At 43.1% G+C, this 27,919-nt stretch overlaps 2 protein-coding genes across 2 annotated transcripts in view; one reads left to right on the top strand and one right to left on the bottom strand.

The window, feature by feature from the left end:
• Positions 1–59: 59 nt before the first annotated feature.
• Positions 60–10,232, bottom strand: LOC121554458 (rRNA N6-adenosine-methyltransferase ZCCHC4). Its single transcript, XM_041868056.2, has 12 exons — positions 10,031–10,232; positions 9,692–9,810; positions 7,724–7,806; positions 6,975–7,253; positions 6,638–6,718; positions 2,142–2,214; positions 1,788–2,039; positions 1,539–1,660; positions 1,198–1,273; positions 985–1,036; positions 581–731; positions 60–360 (listed from the first exon to the last, which is right to left on the bottom strand). Exons 1-12 carry the CDS (start codon positions 10,116–10,118, stop codon positions 246–248), a joined length of 1,491 nt encoding a protein of 496 aa, XP_041723990.2. The 5' UTR covers positions 10,119–10,232; the 3' UTR covers positions 60–245.
• Positions 10,233–13,688: 3,456 nt separating this feature from the next.
• The window catches only part of LOC121554724 (actin-binding LIM protein 2), a 123,544-nt gene continuing 109,313 nt past the window's right edge, over positions 13,689–27,919 (top strand). Inside the window, exon 1 of the mRNA XM_041868438.1 lies at positions 13,689–13,987. Coding sequence (XP_041724372.1) covers positions 13,978–13,987 — 10 coding nt within the window. The 5' untranslated portion in view covers positions 13,689–13,977. The remainder of the gene's footprint in view (positions 13,988–27,919) is intronic.

Below are 27,919 nucleotides of genomic sequence, written 5' to 3'. Positions count from 1 at the left end.
CCAGGAAATCAAGAATTCAGTGAAATAACTGAAAATGGTAGAATAACATGAGATGAACCTATATCTGATACTTTTATTAAGCAACATGTACAATTCTTTAAAGACTGTCCTACAGTACAGAAAACACATCAAACCCACACATGCACATGTAAGATGGCTAGCTCTCACTAGCAACTTCTCATCTGCTACACACACACACACATCTCCCTTGCAGCCTGATGATTGTGCGAGTGGGGTCATGTGACTTATTCTGCTGTCTTCAACTTGTTGGCTCTGCGCTGGGCCCCAGACTTCCTCTTGGAATTGGACTTCTTGGGTTGTTGTTTGGGCAGGTTCCTGCCTCCCTTGGCCTTGGATCTACTGGAATAGGAGAGAGAGAGAGCAAGTTGAGACACACACACACACATCAGGCAGGCAAACACAATCCGTACGAACACTCAAGAGAAACACTAGTCATTTAGACTCCATCAACACTGTACTGATATGGGTAGGGAAATAAGTTGTGTCAGCCCTGTGCGTGTCTCTGTGTATTTGCGTTTAAGTCTTGTGTCTGGGTATATGACACAGGTAGTAAACTCACTTGTTATTGGTCCTCTGTTTGTCTTTGAGAGGGCAGGCTCTGCGTTTGTGCTTCAGGCTGCCACAGTTGAAACAGCCTTCCAGACCTGGGCTATTCCCACAGGGGTGGTCCGGGAGAGCACAGCAGGCACAGGACTGGCAGTGGCGCCAAGCTGGGGAGGTGATGAGAGGGCAGAGGTACCAATCAGACCATCACTCAAACCAAATAATGAACATTGGGGTTTGACGGGGTGGTCCCGTGTGGCTCAGTTGGTAGAGCATGGCGCTTGCAACACCAGGGTTGTGGGTTCAATTCCCACGGGGACCAGTATGATAAAGTACAAACATTTACGCATTCACTACTGTAAGTCGCTCTGGATAATGGCATCTGTTAAATGACTAAATGGCAGTCTATGGAATGCTCACATGGCTTCACGCACTTCTGACACTCTGAGCAATGCTTCCACTCTCTCCCATCCTGAAAGAACAAAGGAGAAAAACAATGAAAACCCTGATCGGTTGTGAAAAGTGATATCCCAGCATGTGAAGCACCTTCAATTCAACGGAATGTGGCTAACTATTTCATCAAGTTAAACTGTGCAACCTTACTTTTTCAGCCTGCGATGGGGAAAGACATACCTTTGAAGGGCACAGGTTGCATTTAGTACAATGCTTGTTCTGAGCCCACACATATCTCTCACAGACTTTGCAGAATCTAAAAGGGAAGCAAAGAGACAAAGACAGATTAATCAAATGTAATCGTGCCTCTTAAGAATTCCTCTAAAACTTTCCCACTCAAATTAAAAATCTCTTTAATCTGACCAATGAGCTGATTAACTAGAATTTTCCATCTTCCATTTAGGATAACATCTTACTATCAATTATTGCAATAATCTTTTGGCTCATGTGCGATAGGGAAAAGTGGGTGGTACATTAGGGAGGGCTATGTCTCGTGAGGTCAGGTTGATGTGTGTACATACCTGTAGCCTTCCTCCTTAGGGAGGACGATGTCTCGTGGTGTCAGGTTGGTGAACAGGCGGACTGGGGACTGCTTTCTACCCGTTTTTCCATGTTTGTAGAGGGGATGGTTGTCGTAGTCCACCTAGGAGTTTGAGAAAAGCGCTACATAAATGCATGTTATTATCCATCAGTATTCTCTACTCATGCAAATAGGTCAATGTGTGAATGCATTTGACATCTATAAAAAGTTGTTCATAAAGGTGGGTTACCTGGTAGTCTAGCATGGTGAAAGAGGGGAAGCACTCAAGGATGCGCGGCTCAAAGAAGTAGGGGAAGATCCACACCATGGGCATCTCCAAAACACTGCCCTCGGAGGTCTGCAGTTTCCGCCATGTCTCTGAGATCTGAGAGAAACTATGGGCCAGAGGCTTCACCAGGCCCCCGAATGGAGGGTCGGACACCATGATCACCTTCTCCCCATCTTCCTCACTGAGGAAAGCTTGGAGGACCCCACTTGCCTCCTGTGTAAAAACAAATACATGGATTTCAAAACTCATTCATAAAAAAAATACTATTAATTTATCCAAAAGGTTCTAAGACAATCATCAGGTTCAAACTTGTACCTCTCCTCCAAAGAAGTGATGGTTGAACATGTTGTAGTGACAGAACTCATCCTTGCCATAAAACTGGGCATATCTGGAACAGATACAAGAACAATATTTTCCACGTTACATCTGCTTTAATGTTTTATTATGATGCCCATAGCAAGTCAATCATTCTGTGACATTGGATCAAGGTAGGACCACTACTATAGTTAGCCTCTTCCTGTAGTTCAGAGAAAGTCAACAGAAGTGTATGGGGTGTGAAAATAAGCTTTACAATCTTGGCAAGATAATCACTGAAGGGCACTTAAGCAACAGCAGCACGCACCCTTCAGCTTGTCAACTGACAACACACCCTTTCCCTTCTTCAATCTGACACATTCCTTGCAGACACTCACAGAGAACGGATCAGAAATAGGAACAGAGTGAGTATCTCAGAAACGTACTGTACATTATGCCAACGTCTATTAGTTTGGGATGATTGGGCACAGAACTGGCAAAGGACATTTTTCTTCAAAAGTTGGGCCTATAGGCTAATAACTATCGCGCAACACCACTCATTTGTGAACGTTGATTCAAGAATGCATTCATTCAAGATCACCTAAATTATGCACAAAAAACAACAGTTCTGCTATCCTGAAATCAGCGATCCTGCTAGATGTGTTACGATTTTGTAGAATTACCTGTATTTTTGTAAACTTTGACAAGAACCCAAGTTGTGCATATATTTATGATAATTGAGCCTGGAGAGCGCAGGCGGGTTTCAACAGACAAGCCTCTTGAGACCACATCATACCAGCCTCCTAAAACCAGAGGAACTAGTTCACTTTCATAATACAAATCACACTGCCAGAACATTGTTAGATTGGACTCTGATTTCAGCTACAACCACATATTGAATGAAGGGTATCATCAACGCAGTGGTAGCGAATAGATTTGCTCAGTTTTTTTTTTTATGTATGTGATTACTACTGACAAGTGTGTACATATTTTCTAAGCAATGGTAAAGAACGACCGAATAACGGATGGTCAGAGACTGGTAAGTGTCCCCTGGTCCTGGCTCTTCTCTCTCAGCCCAGAGTGGTGCCATGGCTCCCCCTGTAGAATATTAGGCAGTACTACAGGACGGCCCTCTCTCACTGGTCCCCATGGACTCTCCTGGAGAAGGGGTGGTTCAGTCTTACCATCGCTCCCCAAAGCTGCATCCAAAAATCTCTGAGGTCAAAATGCATATAATAATGTGATAAATAAAATATTTCAATCAGATTATATTAAGTGCCATACACCTCCCGGTGCCCAGCCCACATGGGCTTACAAGTCACTACTAAAATGTTATGATAGTGTAGAATGGGACCAAAGTATCTTTTTCTATTTTCCCCAAATCTTTGTCGTCAATGATTGATTTTTCAATGGCTAATTGGCCACAGTATTTGACCTTTATTTAAGGTTAATCAATTGAGATCTCGTTCTCATTTGTGTCCAGATTTCTCTAAGTCAAATGTAAGTGATTTGCTTATTATTACATTTTATAAAAGCACAGACTCAGAGCTGTAGTCGGAGGAAACATGGGAAAGTTATGCTGCTTTAAAAACTGGAAAAAAAAGAAAAGTAGGAAAAGTGCCCTTTGAAAGATTGAGGAGTTTCACACTTCCTAGGGAGGTCTTCTTTAACACACTCTTAAGCCCCACCCCACCCACACATGTAAATGCATGCGAGTCAGCATGGCATTGTCCTCCAAAAAGTAGTTTCTCTACTTAAACCCAGCTAAATTCAGGGCAGCAATGTTTTTGAGAACAGTAGCAACACTTTTACAGTTGTCCATAGCTATATCTTTCCAGAAATCTGCGGTAGCAAAAATGACCTTTACTGAACAAAAATATAAAACCCAACATGCAACAATTTCAACCATTTTACTGAGCTACAGTTCATATGAGGAAATCAGTCAATTGACATAAATTCATTAGGCCCTAATCTATGGATTTCACATGCCTGGGAATACAGATGTTGGTCACAGATACCTTAAAATAAATGGGCCTCAGGATCTCGTCACGGTATTTCTGTGCATTCAAAATTGCCATCAATAAAATGCAATTGTGTTCGTTGTCCATAGCTTATGCCCGCCCATACGATAACCCCACCGCCACCATGGGGCACTCTGTTCACAACGTTGACATCAGCAAACCACTCGCCCACACAACGCCATACACGTGGTCTGCAGTTGTGAGGCCGGTTGGACGTACTGCCAAATTTTCTAAAACGATGTTGGAGGCGGCTTATGGTAGAGAAATGAACATTAAAATTGTCTGGCAACAGCTCTGGTGGACATTCCTGCAGTCAGCATGCCAATTGCACACTCCCTCAAAACTGCACATTTTAGAGTGGCCTTTTATTGTCCACAGCACAAGGTGCACCTGTGTAATGATCATGCTGTTTAATCAATCAGCTTCTTGATATGCCACACCTGTCAGGTGGATGGATTATCTTGGCAAATGAGAAATGCTCACTAACAGGGATGTAAAGAAATTTGTGCACCACATTTGAGAGAAATAAGCGCTTTGTGCGTATGGAAAATTTCGGAGATCTTTTATTTTAGCTCATGTAACATGGGACCAACACTTTACCTGTTGTGTTTATATTTTTGTTCAATGTATATACTGTCCAGGGAAGAGCCCATTCTGTTATAGACAGAAGCCTGTGACATGACAGACCAAATCAGGACTCTCGGCATGTCCAACCACTCCATTGTCTCAGCCAATCATGATCTGGTCTTTCGCCCTTAAGCTCAGTGCTTTCTCCTTGGCTCAACTAGGCTGATAATGTAACATTTTTATTCATATTTACAGATCCAATAAAAGTTTTTAATTAAGGCACATGAAAGTTCAAGAAGGTATTTTTTTTACGACCCTACTGTGAAGTAGGAACCAGCCTCAAACGTCTCACATCCTCTAACCAGTCATATCTGCAGTAATTGGGAACCAATCGATTGGCAATCATTTCTTATTAGCAGAATCTGAGAATATGTATGTAATGTAAATTAGATATTATGTAAATTAGATATTTCTGTATTTCATTTTCAATAAATTTGCAACAAATTCTAAAAACATGTTTTCACTTTGTCATTATGGGGTATTGTGTGTAGATGGGTGAGAGAAAAATATATATTTAATTCATTTTTGAATTCCGGCTGAAACACATAATGTGGAATAAGTCAAGGAGTATGAATACTTTCTGAAGGCACTGTATACCGGTATTTAGGATTGTTTATGTAACAGATGTATGATGAGGTACGATGATTGGGCGGATTAGATTATGCTGAGCCGCGGGGCACCAGTCTATGGACCGTGACGGGAATGGGGAAAAGAGGGGAGGGAGGAGCGCCCTTCTCAAATCGAACAGTAATCTGCGCTGCTTGGTCATGTTGTCAACAAGGCAACATAGTGCATCGTCCGGAAACATACATCTCTTTTCAATAAAATATAGGTTTTACATTTTCAAACTAGTTTTCATTGGGAAGGCAGATAAAGCATTGTTTTTTTGATCACTTTTGCATGCGAAAACACAGAATCCTACTCATTACTCCACATGCTTAATTACGTCACTTTTGTTTTGAGCTGACTTCGCCGTGGGCTTTGAATGGGGCACCTGGCTCACACCTGGGTGGTAGCCCAGTTCCAAAACAAATGCAATTTACTTTCACCCGGTGCAAAACACGCTTACCAGGGCGCCCGGGACAGATTAATCAAATCCCCTCATTGTCTCTGTTTCAGACTCCTCCCCTGTGATGATTCACAGGCAGACCTGCCATAGCCAGATCGCATTGACAGGAGAGGGATGAGGCATGTGCTTCTCCGGTCCACAACTGTCCCCTCCAGTTCGACAAGGTCTGCTGTGCACTGGGCTCTGCTGCCGTGACAACGGGCCGACGCTACTGGGAGGCCGACGTCCGCAGCTGCTCAGGCTGTAGGCGTGGCCTACAGCTGCCTGGACAGGAAGGGGCGGGACAAAGGTGCCAAGCTGGGACGGTACAGGAACGCGTGGTGCGTGGAGCTTTGGGATGGGCGTCTCTTCACCTGGCACAACGACAGGCCCGTGGCGTGCTCCACCAGCGGGCGAGCGGTGCCAGGTAGGGTGGGCATGTGGGTGAACTACGAGAAGGGCAAACTGGCATTTTAGGATGCCGATACTATGAAGGTGCTGCAGAAATTTTCTGCAGCCCTGACGCCTGTGTTTGGGTGCATCATCAGTTCACGGAGCCCCTCTACACCCTGCGTTCCGCTTCCTAAGACCACCGGAGGGACAGGTGTGGGCTAGTCATATGGAGATACGGGATGTCAACACTCCCATAGCAATCCATAAATGTCAATAAGCATAGTTCGAAAAGCAATAAGCACATTCATGTACCATTCAAAGTGTGTGCTCCCCTCTAAATTATTTCGATGCCTGTTTTGTTCATTCATTGCAAATACTCATCAACGCAAAGAGAAACGCATTGTGTGATCCAATAAAATAAAACTGACCTGAAGTCAATGTCCAGTAGCAGACTCGTCATGGGGTCACTCTTACCCTCCTGATTTCTTAGCTTGATCAGCTCATGAAGTCTGGAAGAAACAGTGAATTAAACGATCAATCAAATCAAATCATCCATAAAACATTAAAATCCCTGAGGATAACAAAGCACTTGACTCTAAAACAACCAGGGCATGTTCAATAGGCACGAAACGGAACAAAACACTCTGGAACGGAGTGAAACGGGTAGGTACTATGTGAACCTAACATGCAAAATGTTATAATAAACATAATCCCTGTTTAAACAACGTGACAGACAAAAAGTCTAAATTAAATCAAACCCCTCACCTGGGCGTCCCAACACAGAGCACCTTCCTGTAGCCCCGCTTGGCCAGGGTATCCAACAGGAAGTGACAGCTGCGGTCGGCGAACAGGTACTGGGCGTTGCTCTTCTTGTTCTCCAGGGGTTTCAGCATTAGACTGGGCCTGCTCAGCCGTGCCTCTGTAATGTCATCAGCTTGCGACATCTTGTGAGAAGAGTGGGTTTCCCATTCCCCTGGTAAGAGGAGGAGCTGACAGTCCTGGCAGAACTTCCTTCCTAGGGGGAGGGCGAGGAACTTTCTGAACCTGGATTGGAAGAAATAAAAGTTATTAGTAGTTATAATAGTAGTTTTTATTAGTTGTAGGCCTATTAGTAGTTCTACAACAACTTTTAATGCTGTTAAAATGTACTTTTTTTTAATTTAATTGTTATTAGACAGTAGTTGCCATATTATTCTTGTTACTAAGTATTTTTTATTAGGAAAAAAATTACACTTGAAAACGAGATGATGCATCAAGAGATTACATCCTGCAAAATGTCAAATAAAATAAACAACCAACCATGTTTTTGATTGGAGGAACATTATGTTCAGGTTGTGAGATAAGGAGTAGAAAGCTATGAAGTTAAATACTAATAATATGATCTTTCTGGCATCTTAATAAAAGGTACTTACAGTGGGACTGTTATCCACACACCTATTCTGTTCCATTTCTAACTTGGAATGGAATAGTTCCGTGGATAGTGTCCCCTTACAGGTCAAGTGTAGGCCATTTACCTGGAGCAGTACTCCTGATGGGTAAAAGGAGGCATCTTTAACCGGTTCTCCTCCTCTCTGGCTAAAAGCCTGGCCTCAGACACCTACAACACAAACATGTCACACACCTGGTGAAAATAGGGGAGTGTAGCTAGCTATATGCACAAACAGTGTAGCTAGCTATTTGCACGACTAGACGCGCAGGTGTTGCATTGAATAAATCAATGGTTGCATGCCACACCATCGACTGTGCAGTTGGGCATCACACGGCTATATCATGTGGTTAGCAGATTTTAGGCATTGTAAGATCTGGCATGCATCTGCAACGTCGTCGGTGAGGAACTCAACCCAGGACTTCTAATAAGTCAAAGGCATCAATTAAGCTACCATAAAAGGAAATGTAGGCTATTGTAGGAACCATTTTGGCCTACTTGGAGTGCATTCGGAAAGTATTCAGACCCCTTGACTTTTTCCACATTGTTACGTTACAGCCTAATCTTAAATTGATTGAATCTCCCCCCCCTTTTCTCTCTCATCAATCTACACACAATACCCCATAATGACAAAGCAAAAACAGGTTTTTAGAAATTCTAATTTATAAAAAAAAATACAAAACTGAAATATCACATTTACATAAGTATTCAGACCCTTTACTAAGTACTTTGTTGAAGCACCGTTGGCAGCGATTACAGCCTTGAGTATGACGCTACAAGCTTGGCACACCTGTATTTGGAGAAATGTAGGCTATTGTAGGAGCCATTTTGGCCACTCAAGGATCTTCAGAGACTTGTCGCGAAGCCACTCCTGTGTGCTTAGGGTCGTTGTCCTGTTGGAAGGTGAACCTTGGCCCCAGTCTGAGGTCCTGAGCGCTCTGGAGCAGGTTTTCATCAAGGATCTCTTTGTTCTTTGTCCAATTTGTAAGTCACTCTGGATAAGAGCGTCTGCTAAATGACGTAAATGTAAATGTCTTTGCCCTGTTCATATTTCCCTCGATCCTGACTAGTCTCCTAGTCCCTGCCGCTGAAAAACATCCCCACAGCATGATGCTGTCACCACCATGCTTCACCATAGGGATGGTGCCAGGTTTCCTCCAGACGTGACGTTTGCCATTCAGGCCAAAGAGTTCAATCTTGGTTTCATCAGACAAGAGAATCTTGTTTCTCATGGTATGAGAGTCCTTTAGGTGCCTTTTACTGAGGAGTGGCTTCCGTCTGGCCACTCTACCATAAAGGCCTGATTGGTGGAGTGCTGCAGAGATGGTTGTCCTTCTGGATGGTTCTCCCATCTCCACAGAGGAACTCTGGAGCTCTGTCAGAGTGACCATCGGGTTCTTGGTCACCTCCCTGACCAAGGCCCTTCTCCCCCGATTGCTCAGTTTGGCCGGGCGGCCAGCTCTAGGAAGAATCTTGGTGGTTCCAAACTTCTTCCATTGCAGAATAATGAGGCCACGGTGTTCTTGGGGACCTTCAATGCTGCAGAAATGTTTTGGCACCCTTCCCCAGATCTGTGTCTCGACACAATCCTGTGTCGGAGCTCTACGACCTCATGGCTTGGTTTTTGTGCTCTGACATGTACCTTATATAGACAGGTGTGTGTCTTTCCTAATCATGTCCAATCAATTGAATTTACCACAGGTAGACTCCAATCGAGTTGTAGAAATGTCTCAAGGATGATCATTGGAAACAGGATGTACCTGAGCTCAATTTCGAGTATCATAGCAAAGGGTCTGAATACTTAAGTAAATAAGGTATCGGTTTTTATTTTAAATGCATTTGCTAAAATATCTAAAAATCTGTTTTCGCTTTGTCATTATGGGGTATTGATGAGGATTTTTATTTATTTATTCCATTTTAGAATAAGGCTGTAACATAACAAAATGTGGAAAAAGGTAAGGTGTCTGAATACTTTACGAATACACTGTATACTTAGGCCAACTATATTTGCCAGTAGATTAAAAAAAAAGAAAAGCTAGCTAGTTAACTCGGTTACCTTTTCATCTTCCCACAGAAAGAAGGGGCATTCTTTTCTGTCTCTGCACGCTGAGCAGGCATAAAACCTCCGGCCTTTCTCCTCTCCTTTGCAGACCTTCTCAAACAACAAAGTTGGACCTGCATGGGGCAAGAACATCTGCATTACAGTATGCATACTTCACCGAATAATTCATATTCAGATGTCAATGGTAAAACATAACTTATAACATAGCTAGCTTTGGACTGTAGTTAGCTAGCTAGTATCTATAGCATAGATTCATATGTCCCTTTTCCCAAACCTAGCTAAGTAGACGCTAGCTAGCTAACTTCGCTATCATTCAGACATTTGGGTACTTACCATGTACACACAATGGTGCTTTTCTGTCTCCCTGTTGAAGGACGATCTCTATTCCAAACCCGTCTTCATCTGAGCCTTTTAATGGCATTTTCGTAAGAAGTAGCGTAACCAGATATATTTGTCTGATCAAAACATTACACGCATGTCTCTGCTACCATGCTGACAGTCACAAGTCGCGAATATTCGACGTATTTCAAGGCAACGCCCCTCCATATCGCGTTCTTCTTCTTCGATTAGGTTTAACGGCGGTTGGCATCCAATAAATGTTGCATTACCGCCACCTACTAGACTGGAGAATAACTCCCTTATACTTTGCTTTAAAAAAATAAAAATAGCCTACCAGCTAACACTACACTCACACAAAAAAAACGATATTAATAATAATAACTACCATACTCCACTATTTAAATCTATTTATTCCTACTTCATGCCAACATCAGGAAAGGATGGGACACCACCACTTAACACACCCTGTAACTCTTCTGATGTCAAGTCTCGCACACCCAAATACCTCTCTGCAGCTGCCACCACAATCTCTATTTTCTGCGGTTTACGTTCCATCCCTGCAGTACAGTTGATAACCATTGCTATAAATGCCAAAAAGCCAATCTTACTGAAACATGCTGTTGAAGTCGGAAGTTTACATACGCCTTAGCCAAATACATTTAAACTCTGTTTTCACAATTCCTGACATTTAATCCTAGTAAAAAATCCCTGTTTTATGTCAGTTAGGATCAGCGCTTTATTTTAAGAATGTGAAATGTCAGAATAATAGTAGAGAGAATTATTTATTTCAGCTTTTATTTATTTCATCACATTCCCAGTAGGTCAGAAGTTTACATACACTCAATTAGTATTTGGTAGCATTGCCTTTAAATTGTTTAACTTGGGTCAAACGTTTTTGGTAGCCTTCCACAAGCTTCCCACAATAAGTTGGGTGAATTTTGGCCCATTCCTCCTGACAGAGCTGGTGTAACTGAGTCAGGATTGTAGGCCTCCTTGCTCGCACATGCTTTTTCAGATCTGCCCACACATTTTCTATAGGATTGAGATCAGGGCTTTGTGATGGCCACTCCAATACCTTGATTTTGTTGTCCTTAAGCCATTTTGCCACAACTTTGGAAGTATGCTTGGAGTCATTGTCCATTTGGAAGAACCATTTACGACCAAGCTTTAACTTCCTGACTGATGTCTTGAGATTTTGCTTCAATATATCCACATAATTTCCCTTCCCCATCTATTTTGTGAAGTGCACCAGTCCCTCCTGCAGCAAAGCACCCCCACAGCATGATGCTGCCACCCCCGTTCTTTACAGTTGGGATGGTGTTCTTCGGCTTGCAAGGATGCCCCTTTTTCCTCCAAACATAACGATGGTCATTATGGACAAATAGTTCTATTTTTGTTTCATCAGACCAGAGGACATTTCTCCAAAACGTACGATCTTTGTCCCAATGTGCAGTTGCAAACCGTAGTCTGGCTTTTTAATGGCGGTTTTGGAGCAGTGGCTTCTTCCTTGCTGAGCGGCCTTTCAGGTTATGTCGATATAGGACTCGTTTTACTGTGGATATAGATACTTTTGTACCTGTTTCCTCCACCATCTTCACAAGGTCCTTTGCTGTTGTTCTGGGATTGATTTGCACTTTTCGCACCAAAGTACGTTCATCTCTAGGAGACAGAACGCGTCTCCTTCCTGAGCGGTATGACGGCTGCGTGGTCCCATGGTGTTTATACTTGCATACTATTGTTTGTACAGATGAACGTGGTACCTTCAGGCGTTTGGAAATTGCTCCCAAGAATGAACCAGATTTGTGGAGGTCTACAATTATTTTTCTGAGGTCTTGGCTGATTTCTTTAGATTTTCCCATGATGTCAAGCAAGGAGGCACTGAGTTTGAAGGTAGGCCTTGAAATACATCCACAGGTACACCTCCAATTGACTCAAGTGATGTCAATTAGCCTATCAGAAGCTTCTAAAGCCATGACATCATTTTCTGGAATTTTCCAAGCTGTTTAAAGGCACAGTCAATTTAGTGTATGTAAACTTCTGAACCACTGGAATTGTGATACAGTGAATTATAAGTGAAATAATCTGTCTGTAAACAATTGTTGGAAACATTACCTGTGTCATGCACAAAGTAGATGTCCTAACCGACTTGCCAAAACTATAGTTTGTTAACAAGAAATGTGTGGAGTGGTTGAAAAACAAGTTTGAATGACTCCAACCTAAGTGTATGTAAACTTCCGACTTCAACTGTATATAACTTGTTGGTTTATCCCTCTGTACTGGTACATCTCTACTACTCACACCATTCCTCTCAGGATCCCTCCCCCTTGACCCATCTTCCTCTACTTTCTTCACTGCATCCGCATATGACAACTTCTGCACTACTCTAACCCTGGAAACCTCAACCTGCCTCTCTCGCACCGGACCCTTCTGATCCCCAGCCCCATGGGCACCCCTACAATTAACACATACCACCACTTTCCCCAATGCTACACATTCCTTTGTCTCATGCCCTTCTGCACACTTCTCACACCTAGGAACCTCCCTCATACACACTGCTGACACATGCCCATAATCTTGACACCTGTAACAACGTAATGTATTCGGCACAAATGCTCGTACCGGATAACTTATATATCCTAACATCACTTTGTCGGGCAAAGACTCAACATCAAAACTCAAAAGAACAGACAATGACTCTTCTGTTTCTCCACTCAGACCCTGTCTGTGTCGCACCAAACGACGAGCATCACAAACACCGGGTCCATATCGTGTTACATTGTTGCCACCCTAATGTAGAAATATGAGGTTATGATGAACAATGTAATCAATGTTTAATCTAAAAATGTTAATTTAGTTCCAACATTGTATATTGTGTTTGTTTTCATCTGGACGAAACGACATAGCAGCATTGCAGTAAAGCCTGCTCTTATTTGACCATCAGGAGGTACAAAAAGCGTAGGAAAGTAAAATCCTTCGACCTTGAATAACACTTTAGGCTACTGCAGGCCTACTATACTGTTCTGTGTTGTACTCTATAAACAGTGTTTTTATTGATTTCAAATGAATAATTGTACTCTATGAGGTTATAATGGATTCCAATTCATGTGTATAATAACTCAATGTATAATTATATTGATTATCAGTCACGCAATTGTGCATTTCCATCACTTGAATGTTGGAAACTAAAAGTGATATAGGCCTTTGTAAAATGTCTATAGGCTAATATAATAGGTCTAACATAATATGCCTATAGATAGGCCTGAGGCCAACAATAATATTAGGGAAATTTACTTCTCTCTGAAGAACTAGACATCACTCCAGGCTACAGCATTGTGTCCATAACATTGGATGATAAATGACCGTTTTGTCTCCCTTTGCTATGACTAACAAAAAGGGCACGACTGACAAAAGGGCAACCTCGGAAGAATATAAACCGCTGTTGCTGCAGTGTCTCTGCTCTATCGTCCAAGCAATCCAACGCGTTGTTTACACTGCGTCGCAGTCGTACCAGCCGGAAATTCCTAGACAGACCCACGTGAGAGTCAATTGAACACTTGTTTCTATTGGTATAAACTCAATTTCCCAGACGCCCTTGTTCGCGGGGAGCCCCGTGGAGCTGTTGGGGCGCTATTTATCGCCTGGCTCGCGACCGTACGCCCACACCCATCCCGTGCTGTTGGAAAGGGAGTAAAACATTACTGTACCGCATAATACGATATTGCTATATGCCAGTATCAGCGCTTAATCACGGCGGCAGATAATTTCATAGTTTCGACATTGTATTATAGGCTACATCTCTGAAGGGGCAGAGGCGAGTCGATTTAAGCATCTTCTGCAGGGGAGGCATCATCAATGTGCAGTCTACACTCCTGACCAGAGGTGTGTAGTTGAATGAGGCTATATCCACTGTACATCGGATTGTGAAGAAACCGGGGATTACCATGAGCACAGGTAAGGTCTTATTCTAGCCTATGCTAGACTATAGTTTATATGAGTCATAGCAATTCTATGACAATTACCAGTTTGTATGCTGTCATTGTCATTATCCTATGGCACTATCAGCAATTACACAGCAAAGCAATTACAGACTCAAGACATACATAATGATAGGCATATAATATCCAATGACAATGTTTACACTAACATTTAAAGCACTCTGCAGATACCAATCTAAGACAAAGGTCCTAATTGACCTATAGCTGTCGCACTGTGAAATACAATTTCTATGGCTACAGTATGTGGTGTAGAAACGCCCACTAGGCTCCTACTTCCAGGCATCATTGCCTTTTCATTATGTTGCAATGCAGTCTCCGCTACATTGTCTGGAGCTACAGGCTGAAACACTGGTCTCATGTGAGGACATCAGTGTTTCAAGTCTGCTATGTGTTCATCCTGTGTAATTTTTATTTTACTAGGCAAGTCAGTTAAGAACAAATTCTTATTTACAATGATGGCCTACACCGGCCAAACCCGGACGACGCTGGGCCAATTGTGCGCCGCCCTATGGCACTCCCAATCACGGCCGGTTGTGATACAGCCTGGAATCGAACCAGGGGGTCTGTAGTGACACCTCAACCACTGAGATGCAGTGCCTTAGACCACTGCGCCACTCGGGAGCCCAATAATATTATATTATTACATATGAATGACTATAGGCGTGACTAAAAAGCACAGTAGAGCAGCTGAATAGCTGAATAAAGAACATCATTGTTATGAATACCATCATGTCAAGAAGAAGACTTACTGTATTTGCCTATGGCAGGGATGGGCAACTGGCGGCCCCCCCTTTTGTAGGTCAGTGGATAAACTGTTAAGACGTAGAATAGCAGAATACACAAGGTGCAATTTCGAAATGTGGTTGTGCATCAGCAGTTTCTCTTGTTATGTCAGTCACTGCCACCCTCAGATGGGTCGGTCATAACCGGATGCATCCGGTTTTCAGGGGAAATGGAAAGAGAGCCTGTGACACGACATTGGCTTTTGGACGTTAAGAGGGAAGGGGGTAGCTGCATCCCAATATGGTGACCGGAGTATGGGCAAGTGGGTGTGTAGAAAGGAAAGTACTGGGTGTGTAGAAAGGAGTGGGTGTGTAGAAAGGAAAGTACTGGGCGTGTAGAAAGGAGTGGGCGTGTCGAAAGGAAAGTACTGGGCGTGTAGAAAGGAGTGGGCGTGTCGAAAGGAAAGTACTGGGCGTGTAGAAAGGAGTGGGTGTGTCGAAAGGAAAGTACTGGGCGTGTAGAAAGGAGTGGGTGTGTCGAAAGCGCTCTGCTATAGGTTAGATGGTTTTGATTGAGCATTTTTTTGTTTTGTTTGTTTCTTACCACGCAACTACCATACATTTAGCTAGCGTACCGCAAGAGTTTGGACTTCTGTTTTTAAGCCAGAGGATGAGTCTGAGTCATATTTCACTGTTAGTTTTACACAAATAATTGTACATTTTCAGTTATAAAATTGAGAATTGTAAAAAAAAATTATGTGTGTACTGTTGCTTCATTAATTGTATGCATGTGCTTACTGTGACTGTCACCCTGATATTGGCTACTAGGTAGCTACTTCCCATGCCATTGCTGGACAGTAGTGTCCTGGGGTTGTTGCCGTGTCATGCCCTCCCCATTGAGTAGTAGACTGTATGTTTGTATGTATCAAGGTGACATCTAGATGGTTATCAATATTAGTTATTTATTGTGTAGGTTGCTATCCTACTTGAAATAAAATAATGTGAGAGAAAAACATGGCCACATTAGCTATTGCCTGTGACACGACCGTGATACCCAGTAGGAAGCACTTAAAGTCGGCAGGCACGTCGATACACCGGTGCACTGGTCACCGGCTTATTGACTCATTGTGCAGAGTGGCAACAAATCTGCCCAATTAGCTCATTCGCTTTCCATACACCCACTCCTTTCGACACACCCACTCGCCCATACTCCGGTTGCTATATTGGGCTGCAGCTACCCATACATGCTTTAAGAAGGCGATACTCCATCTTAACTCTTCCTCCACATTTACTGGATTAGTTGAACAGTGCAGAAGAGACTCCCCTGACAGTTTTTTTCTCTCGTCAGGACAAGGACGAAAGAAACGCAGCTCAGGCGTTTCTTTTACGCCTTATTCGTTAGGTTAGTCACTGACAGTCATTCGATTAGCCCATGTCAGCTAAAATTGTTTCGATTGGTAAGTTATTCTAGCGGCCAGCTATCTAACCTTGTAGTAATCATTGTCAAATTACCGATCGGTCGAATTACCGATTGATTTTGTTAGTCACTCTCACTGAGATATCATATTAAAAACTGCAAACATTTCTCTCCACCCAATGGCAAAATGTGTAGAATTGCAGGAAATTAGCTGTAAAAAATGTATCTCCACCCATGGCATAATGTGTAGAATTGCAAGATATTAACTCTAAAACTAAAAAAATGGATCTCAAGAGGGGGGCCGCTAAAATGTTTTGCTCGCAACAGAATGTAGCTCAGGGCCCCCAAAACGCTAGGGCCGGCTGTGACTGCATGTGTTGGTTTGGATGTGGGTACCAGAGAAGGCTTGAAATGAATAAATTGAACTTTATCAAACATATGGAAAACACGTTTGACTCTGTTCCATATATTCCATTCCAGCCATTACAATGAGCCCATCCTTCTATAGCTCCTCCCACCAGCCTCCTCTGGTGGGTACACAGACCCTCGAGCCACTGCGGCCCCTCATGACGAGTTCAGATTTTTTGTGGCCCCACCCCTATCAAAGTTACCCATCCCTGGCCTATGGGATCCAAATCATAATAGATTTGATGAAATCAAGGACATAGAAACTGTCTCAGCTGCCTCTCACTACTGAGACTGAGAGCAGAGGCATGACACAAGCAACACAGGCAAACAGCTTTAATGAGGTAGACCATCAGTCAATACTGGGCACAGTAAGGGCTCTCCTGTTTGCACTGCTGATGAGAAGAGGTTGGAGTTTGTCTGTGAAATGAGGCAGGAATATGTAGCGGTCCTGGGTTCTCATCAACACTGTCTTGTAAACTCACCCTGAGACGTGTACTGGGGACAGAAAATAAAAAAGTGACGTATTCCGTCTTGGACTGGCCACACTATCTGTCTTCTCTGCCCAGTGAATTTTCATGGAACCTGTATGTTAGTGGAATGATGGATGAATGTTAGAGACTGCTGTTGATGGAACGGATTGAATTGGAATGGATGGAAAATGGAAAAGTGTTCACCTATGTGGTCACAGCTGGCTTCCACATGGGTTTCGGTCATTCTACTGGGCTGGCTGTTCGAGATGATATACTGGATCAGGTGTGGGACAGATTGCTCTGTGGTATTTGAATGATAGACTTTGGTTGATATCATATGTTGAGGGAAGCTTTCACTGTAGTTTCTCGTCGCTGTTAGAGGAAAACCTCAATTTTCGTTTATTAACATTAACATAAATTGAAAGTAGTAAATTCCCATTAATGTATTCTAAACATTTTATGTCTCTAGGACTAAGAAAATGTATTCAAAATAGCTTCTGAAATTTGGTAATTGTATGGTAGTTTTTAAAATGTCCTGATAAATGTCTGTTTTGGAGATAAGAGGTTTTTTTCCGACAGCGATGTGGCTCACAAAAAAATTAAATAATGCTTTTTTGCTCGCATGGTGAAATACAAGCCTACTATCATTCAATTTTGTTTATATTTGAGTAGACCCTCTTCTCCAGAGCGACTTACAGTAGTGAGTGCATACATTTTTCCCATACTGGTCCCCCGTGGGTATCGAACTCGCAACACTGCCGTTGCAAGCGCCATGCTCTACCAAATGAGCTACACAGAACCCCATGTAAACAGCTGAGTAGCTCTTTACTGACTGTGTTTACTGGCTTTCAGAGTTCTTGTGGTTAGCAGACATCAGATTCTTCTGTAACGGATGGCTATGCTTTAGGATAATTTACAGGTAGCATTGAACGCTAGCTAGCCTCGCCGTCCTCAGGGAGTGATTATCAATGACCAACTGGGATGAACGGCCTGTGAATTGCTAGGCTACTTCAATCTCAGTTTCCGCCATTGGTCGAGGGAGAGGCAAGCTGATCAATATATCCTTTACCAATCTAGGGCTCTAGGCAGTCTATACAGGGGTCAACAACTTCTACCTTTTTGACCCTGTGACATTTCCCCCACAATAGACCCAAGTTGGTTATTGGATGATGAACCACCCTTTATCAGTTAATAACAATATGCTATGCTAGCCTAGTGTACGTCAGTCAATCAGTTAGTCAGGGACAGTATGAACTCATTGTGTTGGAACGCAGGCTGCGTCATCGGCAGCCATATTGCAGAATCAATCTGGAGCTACTGGAGTCACTAGAGAGTTCCTATCCTTCTAACATGGCCCTGTGAACTGGGGCTGTGGCCAGATCACACCCTCTGACTGTGTCTGGGTGGATCAGTGTGCCAGGGCTGTGTAGGCCCAGCAGGGTCAAAGTCAAGGGGGAAAGTCAGGCCCACCCTTTGTTATACAGTAGTAATCTAGGCCCATAGTTACTTGTCATGGTTACATAGAGCAGGGTTTCCAAAACTCTGTCCTGGGGCCTCGCAGGGGTGCACGTTTGAGTTTTTGACCTAGCACTACACAGCTGATTCAAATAATAAAAGCTTGATGATGAGTTGATTATTTGAATCAGCTGTGTAGTGCTATAGGGCAAAAACCAAACCGTGCACCCCTGGGAGGCCCCAGGACCGCGTTTGGGAAACTCTGTCATAGAGTACGTGATAACATAAGAGTGGCTAGTTAGAATATCTAGGACATAGTCATGTTTTTGCTAAATGCTACTCTGAATTACTCAAAATACTCTTGAAATGTCAATTGAGACTAGTGTACATATAGTAAAAACAACACAGGATGATCATTGAAACACTTGACAATACAATAATATGCCTGGACTCTGGAGTGTAGGATGATTGGTGGTTGTTGTGTTTCCACTTAGCCCCACTGGCTCTGGCTGCCTCCGTCAGCCAATAGATAGAGAGGAAATGTGTGTCTAAGGTCATGGTACACGAGTGCAAATGTGCAAGTGTCATGCATTTAGAAGCATGTGCTGCAGGGGATCAGTGTGGGACCGTGTGTGCCTCTTTGTCAATGATGAGGATGTGTTTACAAGTGCTCACAGGCAGTGTGTGTGTTGTGTACAGTTTGTGTGTGTTGCCTGTGTCCATGTGTGCCGTGTGTGTGGACTGTGTCTCCCGTGGGTAGTCATGAGCGTAGGCAGGTACACACACACACATACACACACACTAATAGGAGTGGGCTGGTCAGGAGACTACAGCTGTTGATGGAGACTAGATCAATAGTGATCTCATTGGTGTTAAGCCTGAGCCCAGGCTCTCACACACACCGGCAATTAAGTCTGAAATGTGGCATGGCCCTGTGACATTTTCTCTGCCAACTGTCTTAGTGAAGGCTTTAATGGATAGGCGGAATGGCATGTGCGTTCTAGATGACCCCATCCATCAAATATCAGCCGCCGATTGGCTGGGCGAGGCCTGTCATTTGTAAAAGGGGGTTTTAGCGATGATTAGAGATAGCAGTTTCAATCGATTTCTTTGAGATATTATTTGCAGATGTGGATCATGGCTTGAATGGGCTACAAGACCATCACCAAGCAGCTTGGTGAGAAGGTGACAACAGTTGGTGCGATTATTCGCAAATGGAAGAAACACAAAATAACTGTCAATCTCCCTCGGCCTGGGGCTCCATGCAAGATCTCACCTCGTGGAGTTGCAATGATCATGAGAACGGTGAGGAATCAGCCCAGAACTACACGGGAGGATCTTGTCAATGATCTCAAGGCAGATGGGACCATAGTCACCAAGAAAACAATTGGTAACACACTATGCCGTGAAGGACTGAAATCCTGCAGCGCCCGCAAGGTCCCCCTGCTCAAGAAAGCACATATACAGGCCCGTCTGAAGTTTGCCAATGAACATCTGAATGATTCAGAGGAGAACTGGGTGAAAGTGTTGTGGTCAGATAAGACCAAAATCGATCTCTTTGGCATCAACTCAACTCGCCATGTTTGGAGGAGGAGGAATGCTGCCTATGACCCCAAGAACACCATCCCCACCGTCAAACATGGAGGTGGAAACATTATGCTTTGGGGGTGTTTTTCTGCTAAGGGGACAGGACAAATTCACCGCATCAAAGGGACGATGGACGGGGCCATGTACCGTCAAATCTTGGGTGAGAACCTCCTTCCCTCAGCCAGGGCATTGAAAATGGGTCGTGGATGGGTATTCCAGCATGACAATGACCCAAAGCACACGGCCAAGGCAATAAAGGAGTGGCTCAAGAAGAAGCACATTAAGGTCCTGGAGTGGCCGAGCCAGTCTCCAGACCTTAATCCCATAGAAAATCTGTGGAGGGAGCTGAAGGTTTGAGTTGCCAAACGTCAGGCTCAAAACCTTAATGACTTGGAGAAGATCTGCAAAGAGGAGTGGGACAAAATCCCTCCTGAGATGTGTGCAATCCTGGTGGCCAACTACAAGAAACGTCTGACTTCTGTGATTGCCAACAAGGGTTTTGCCACCAAGTACTAAGTCATGTTTTGCAGAGGGGTCAAATACTTATTTCCCTCATTAAAATGCAAATCAATTTATAACATTTTTGACATGCGTTTTTCTAGATGTTTTTGTTGTTATTCTGTCTCTCACTGTTCAAATAAACCTACCATTAAAATTATAGACTGATCATGTCTTTGTCAGTGGGCAAACGTACAAAATCAGCAGGGGATCAAATACTTTTTTCCCTCACTGTACCATGCAGTGCAATCCTTCACTTGTAATGACCATGCAGTGCAGGTTGCTACCTTAAAAGCCCAGTGCAGTCAAAAATTATGATAATGCCCATTTAGTGTAAGAGCTATTTGAAAAGACTGCCTGTAATTTCAGCCTGTTTTGGCGGGATGGAGTTTTTGCCCTTCCATGGTGACCTCACCATGCGGTAAATAGACCAATAAGAAAGCCTCTCTGCCAATAACAGCACATTTTCAGTTTTCCCCTCCCCATTCAAACCACTCCCAGACAGTCTTAGCAAAATTCTTGCTTGAGAAATTGCCCTTTGCTAAGAAGCTATTTTTGTTTCTTTTTGACAATTTTAATGGAAAACAATCACAGGAAGGTACTTCATTGTTACCCAGAAATTATTTGATATTGAGATAGAAATGGCTGCATTGGAACTTTAAAGGATTTATGTACACTGAACAAAAATGTAAACGCAACATGTAAAGTGTTGGTCCCATGTTTCATGAGCTGAAATAAAAGATCCCAGAAATGTAAAAAAAAAAAAAAAAAAAAACGTCTTTACATCCCTGTTAGTGAGCATTTCTCCTTTGCCAAGATAATCCATCCATCTGACCAGTGTGGCATATCAAGAAGCTGATTAAACAGCATGATCATTACACAGGTGCACCTTGTGCTGGGGAGAATAAAAGGCCAATCTAAAATGTGCAGTTTTGTCACACAACACAATGCCACAGATGTCTCAAGTTTTGAGGGTGCGTGCAATTGGCATGCTGACTGCAGGAATGTCCACCAGAGCTGTTGCCAGAGAATTGAATGTTAATTTCTCTACCATAAGCCGCCTCCAACGTCATTTTCGGGAATTTGGTAGTACGTCCAACCGGCCTCACAACCGCAGACCACGTCGTGTGGGCGAGCGGTTTGCTGATGTCAACGTTGTGTACAGTGCCCAATGGTGGCGGTGGGGTTATGGTATGGGCAGGCTACGGACAATGAACACAATTGCATTTTATCGATGGCAATTTAAATGGACAGAAATACTGTGATGAGATCCTGAGGCCCATTGTGATGCCCATTTTTTTTTCAAGATATCTGTGACCAACAGATGCATATCTGTATTCCCAGGCATGTGAAATCCATAGATTAGGGCCTAATGAATTTATTTCAATTGACTGATTTTGTCATATAAACTGTAACTCAGTAAAATCTTTGAAATTGTTAAATGTTGCATTTATATTTTTGTTCAGGATAGTTCTGTCCTTGAGCTGTTTTTGTCTATTAATGTTCTGTATTTAGTTTTCAAGTTATTAGACTTTCAAGAAGCAAAGTGTCACCGGCCACATCATCATTATGATGCAAAATGCAATGTGATGATGTGGCCAGTGACACTTTGCTTCTTGAAAGTCCAATATCTTGAAAACTTGACTGTTGACATGCAAATACCAAAATATAGTTTTTGAGTGGAGTTTTCCTTTAATTGAGTCTTCCATAGTGAAACATGCTGAGTGGTGACATTTAGGCTGTGGTTGGGTGTATTACTGTCAGGCATGCGTCTAACTACTAGCCCTCCTTTCTCCTCACTGCTGTATAACAGACATGAGCTATCAGTTAGGCTATGCTCTATGTGTAGCAGTAACAGTGTGTTAACATTTAAGTATCCTCAGTCATGCACTACACTGGGTTGGTGATGAACGGTAACGGTAAAGGACGGTGTGGATTTGTCTAATTTTGCAAAGCAGCTTAAGAAAGTATTTTTTCTTCATGAAGCTGAGCCAGATGCTGCAGCTCTACTTGAATACCCAACATGCATTGCTGCTAGACATAGAGCAGTAGGTAGTTCATTCACCGATCCCCCCAGGATTCACCTTTCTCCCACCTGCTGGCAAAGGTGACCACATATCCCGGATTGTGCGGGACAAGTCTCGCATTTTGGCCATTTGTCCAGCGTCCCGCAACCAAGCAATCATGGCCTGCATTTTATCAACAAATTACAAAAAAAAACTTGATTTGTCCCATATTTCAGTGTCTCTTTTTCAGTCACGTTACGCTTATGACAATATACTATATCATAAGGATGCTGTACTGGTGATGTTAAAAACTTGTTGAGATCTGATATTCTGCGCAGACGAAACGAGGTGTGGGGCAATGTCATATAATCCACCAATCACATTTGTGAAATCCTTTCGGGCTAAATTCCAGCTAAACTTGGAGATGACAGTTACTACAAAGACGGTACAGTATGAAACTGTGGTTACTACTTACAAAAAGTGTGCTTCTAACGAAGAGCTACAAAAGTAAGTAAATAGCCGTAATAGACTGAAATATAAAAGGTAATTTCGTCGAATTTGAGGCTCTCCGTGCTCATTAGTTGCACATTAAACATATTTGCTGCTACTTCTTCACACAATCCCGTTTTAAAATTGTTTTACATTCCCTGAGACCAACCAGAAATGTTTAATAGGCCAAATATTCCCAGATTTTCATAAAACAGCCACACAATGGCCTCTTGTTAAATAGTAGTAGGCTATGTGCGCTTCAATTACTCGGTTCAGCGGGGGGAGATTTTTGTGTGTGTTTTGTTCATGTAGGCTACACTGTCCCGCGAATGTCACACAAAATCATTGCGTCTGTCGAGACAGGATTGTGTCGAGGCACAGATCTGGGGAAGGGTACCAAAACATTTATGCAGCATTGAAGGTCCCCAAGAACACATTATTCTTAAATTGAAGAAGTTTGGAACCACCAAGACTCTTCCTAGAGCTGGCCGCCTGGCCAAACTGAGCAATCGGGGGAGAATGGCCTTGGTCAGGGAGGTGACCAAGAACCCGATGGTCACTCTGATAGAGCTCTAGAGTTCCTCTGTGGAGATGGGAGAACCTTCCAGAAGGACAACCATCTCTGCAGCACTCCACCAATCAGGCCTTTATGGTAGAGTGGCCAGACAGAAGCCACTCCTCAGTAAAAGGTACATGTCAGTCCGCTTGGAGTTTGCCAAAAGGGACCTAAAGACTCTCAGACCATGAGAAACAAGATTCTATGGTCTGCCGAAACCAACATTGAACTCTTTGGAGTGAATTCCAAGCGTCACATCTGGAGGAAACCTGGCACCATCCCTATGGTGAAGCATGGTGGTGGCAGCTTCAGGGATTTTTCAGCAGCAGGGATTGGGAGACTAGTCAGGATCGAGGGAAAGATGAACGGAGCAAAGTACAGAGAGATCCTTGATGAAAACCTGCTCCAGAGCGCTCAGGACCTCAGACTGGGGCGAAGGTTCACCTTCCAACAGGACAACGACCATAAGCACACGGCCAAGACAACGCAGGAGTGGCGTCGTGACAAGTCTCTGAATGTCGGGGCCTCCCGAGTGATGCAGCAGTCTAAGGCACAGCATCACAGTGCTTGAGGCATCACTACAGACCCAGGTTCGATCCCAGGCTGTGTCACAGCCGGCCGTGACCGGGAGACCCATGAGGCGGCGCACAATTGGCCCAGCGTGGTCCGGGGTAGGGGAGGGTTTGGCCGGCCAGGATTTCCATGTCCCATCGCGCTCTAGCGACTCATTGTGGTGGGCTGGGGGCCTGCAAGCTGACTTTGGTTGCCAGTTGGATGGTGTTTCCTCCTACACATTGGTGCGGCTGGCTTCCAGGTTAAGCGAGCAGTGTGTCAAGAATCAGTGCGGCTTGGCAGGGTCGTGTTTTGGAGGACGCATGGCTCTCGACCTTCGCCTCTCCCGAGTCCGTAGGGGAGTTGCAGCGATGGGACAAGAATGTAACTACCAATTGGAAATCACGAAAAAGGATTTCCATCAACAACAAAAATCTCTGAATGTCCTTGAGTGGCCCAGCCAGAGCCCAGACTTGAACCCAATCTAACATCTCTGGAGAGACCTGAAAATAGCTGTGTAGCAACGCTCTCTATCCAACCTGACAGAGCTTGATAGGATCTGCAGAGAAGAATGCGAGAAACTCCCCAAATACAGATGTGCCAAGCTTGTAGCATCATACCCAAGAAGACTTAAGGTTGTAATCGCTGCCAAAGGTGCTTCAACAAAGTACAGAGTAAAGGGTCTGAATACTTACGTAAATGTGATATTTCAGTTTCAGCCAAGGATTATAACTACTGTACAGGTGTAATACTGACTCCTTATCTAAACAACTGTAGCTTGCTTCACTACACTCAGTTGAACTTCAGACTTTGCATGTGAAAAAGTTGTACCATGTCTGTGTGTGTTTCTGTTTTTATCGAAGCACCGTCTTTGTCTTTTTCATCCGAGGCAAATCCTCCCAAGTTATCTCTGCTTCCATGCAAAACAGAGCTCTGTTCATTCATCTTTCCCTTGAGGAAGCTCTCTCTAGCTGTCCTGCCATACCATGTTACACTCATGTCTGATGTGTGTACGTGTGTGTGTGTGTGTGTGTGTGTGTGTGGACGTGTTTAACTATACTTGTGAGGACCAGAAGTCCCGACAAGAATAGTAAACCAATAAAAATTTGACCAACAGTGGACTTTTTGTTGGTCCCCACAAGGTCAAATGCTATTTCTAGGGGGTTTAGGGTTAAGGTTAGAATTAGTGTTAAGGTTAGAATTAGGTTTAGGGTTAGGGTTAGAATTAGGTTTAGGGTTAGGGATAGGAGCTAGGGTTAGGTTTAGGGTTAGGGTTAAGGTTAGGTTTTTGGGTTAAGGTTAGGGTTAAGGTTAGGGTAAGGGTACAGGTTAGGGTTAGGTTTAGGGTTAGGGGTTAGGGAAAATAGGATTTTGAATGGGACTGAATTATATGTCCCCACAAGGTTAGCTGCGCAAGACTGTGTGTGTGTGTGTGTGTGTGTGTGTGTGTGTGTGTGTGTGCGTGTGTGTGTGTGTGTGTGTGTGTGTGTGTGTGTGTGTGTGTGTGTGACCACCCATGGGTCTTTGTGTATGATGATATTGAATTGAGTAATAGTGCTCTATGAAATACAGAAAAACATAAATTGTCCACAAAAGCTTCTACATCTGCATTGCTTGCTGTTTGGGGTTTTAGGCTGGGTTTCTGTATAGCACTTTGTGACATCTGCTAATGTATAAAGGGCTTTATAAATACATTTGATTGATTGATTGAAAAGCAATAGCCATTGTGGTGGATAACCTTCTGATGTGATTGTGCTGTATTCTATGTACTGCACTGTAGTGGCGCAATGTTCTCTCCGATCCAATTTCACATTTCAAGGTCTTGGGTGTCTAGACAGTTCATTCTGAGTCATTTTTTATTTTACACAGAGTTTCCTGAATTAAATCACAGATAAATGGGCAATCATAGAAAATATACTATATCTGTCATTCCTTTCTCCAGAGGGAGTTTACTATAATATATCCTCATACCTCTGCAGTTACTGTAACAAAAGTCAACTTAATTAAGGCATTTTATCATGTTCTTTCGGTTTCAATTTGAGGCTGTGTGTGTGTCACAAGGGGGATATCTGCAAGAATCATCAGGTAATTGAAGACAGTACAGTGTTTCATGGCTAAAATGGTCTCTGGATGGCCTTTTGATATCCTAGTGCTACAGTCAATTTATTCTTTATATCTCAAGGTCGTACCCCTGAAACAGAAGCTATTGTAATGAAAAAACAAATTTATTATTTTATTTTAAGTTGTATAAGTAAGTATACATACTGTGTCTGAAAGTGGAGGGAGGGTTTGGTAACTGCTCTCTCGAGAGATTGTCAGAACAGAACATCTTCAGACAGATTAGGATTGGCTAATATGGCTAATATGCACACACACACAAGGAAACACGTACACACCATTCGAGACTCAGTTTCTTCAGAGAACATTATAAATAACTCCAAATGTTCCATTCAATCCTAATATATCTAACCCATTCTCACACCCTGTGTGTTTTATGAACCAGACATAGGCAGACCCAAATCGGGCCAGAGAAATAGGCCAATTCTTTATTTATGCCTTTATCAAAGCAGCTCCATCCTGTGTCTGTCATAGCCATCTAGGCGTCTACGTGTGTACTTCACAGTAGCTGTCTGTCCAATTTTCCATAGAATCCCTTTCATCACCTGTGTGATATAGCCTACAATTTCTGCCAGACTTCAATAGTTTCTTTCACAGATGAACTTTGCCTTTGGCAGGAAATACATTTTTCTGCAATATGTAGGCTGCATATAAAAGTTAGCACTGCTGCGTAAAGCATGAATTATATGGAGAAAGTAAAATAAATCAATATTACTGTTCCCAAGTGTTTTATTACGTTCATGACAACTAGCAATTCCTTCAAAGTGAAATCAGTACTCCAAAAAAGGGCAATACACAGCCAAAATAGAATGTGCTGCTTGAAGAATCTGTTATTAAGAACAAAACAAAAAACTCCACCACCCAAAAGTGAATTCAATGCCTTCAGTTAACATATGGAGACACATAACTTTTCAACTGTGAAGGTCTCAACAACATTGCTTGTCTCTCTCTTCACCAAGACAATACATTCACGTTTGCAACATCAATACTGTGTTCAGGACTTTTTGTTCTAACTTCAAAGAGAACATGAAGTTATGTCAGTCCAGTTGGCATGTCATTTCTAGGGAGTCGGAATGTCAGTTGTTGGGTTTGACCTAACTAGCTAGCATCTAGCCTGGGTGCCAGTCTGTTTCTGCTCTCTTGACAACGCCTTATGTAATTATCATGCATGTTTGGCTTGACAATGACAATGAAGTTGACAAAAGCACAAACAAATCTGGGACCAGGCTAGCTAGCACCCCTTCAGAGGTTGAAATGTTAGGTCTGCGGTAAGAGCTAACTGCTAACTAGCTAACATGTCCTCAGGGATAGGTTATTTTTATGGCCGGACATGTCAGACATGTTAGCACTGCGTGTGAGGAACAGATGGGGAATGTCACAGTGGCATGTGACACCTGGAAAAGGGACCTCCCCTGCTCTGAGACACAGTGACACAGGAATTCAGCAGCCTTGTGCAAAATGGCAGCTAGGTCATTATTAAGGCTTTGGCATTTGATGTTTGTTGTTTTTGAAGGCTTATTGCCATAGTAACGTAAAGACCATCTGTCATCATGATTATGGGCAGTTCCTTCCTATGGAAATGTGATTTAATCTTGACTAAATGAACACAG

The sequence above is a fragment of the Coregonus clupeaformis genome, chromosome 19 (genome assembly GCF_020615455.1).
Source record: "Coregonus clupeaformis isolate EN_2021a chromosome 19, ASM2061545v1, whole genome shotgun sequence".
Taxonomy (NCBI): domain Eukaryota; kingdom Metazoa; phylum Chordata; class Actinopteri; order Salmoniformes; family Salmonidae; genus Coregonus; species Coregonus clupeaformis.
The sequence above is the reverse complement of the archived record's forward strand: the minus strand, read 5'-3'. Positions and strand labels throughout refer to the sequence as shown.

Bases quoted from the DNA above. Each gene is read 5' to 3' on its own strand.
- LOC121554458 (XM_041868056.2), bottom strand. From the start codon at position 10,118: ATGCCATTAAAAGGCTCAGATGAAGACGGGTTTGGAATAGAGATCGTC. The intron at 1,037-1,197 runs GTATGTCTTTCC...TTGTTCTTTCAG, and splicing joins GCAACCTGTGCCCTTCAAAG to GATGGGAGAGAGTGGAAGCA. The intron at 732-984 runs GTGAGCATTCCA...TCACCTCCCCAG, and splicing joins TCAGAAGTGCGTGAAGCCAT to CTTGGCGCCACTGCCAGTCC.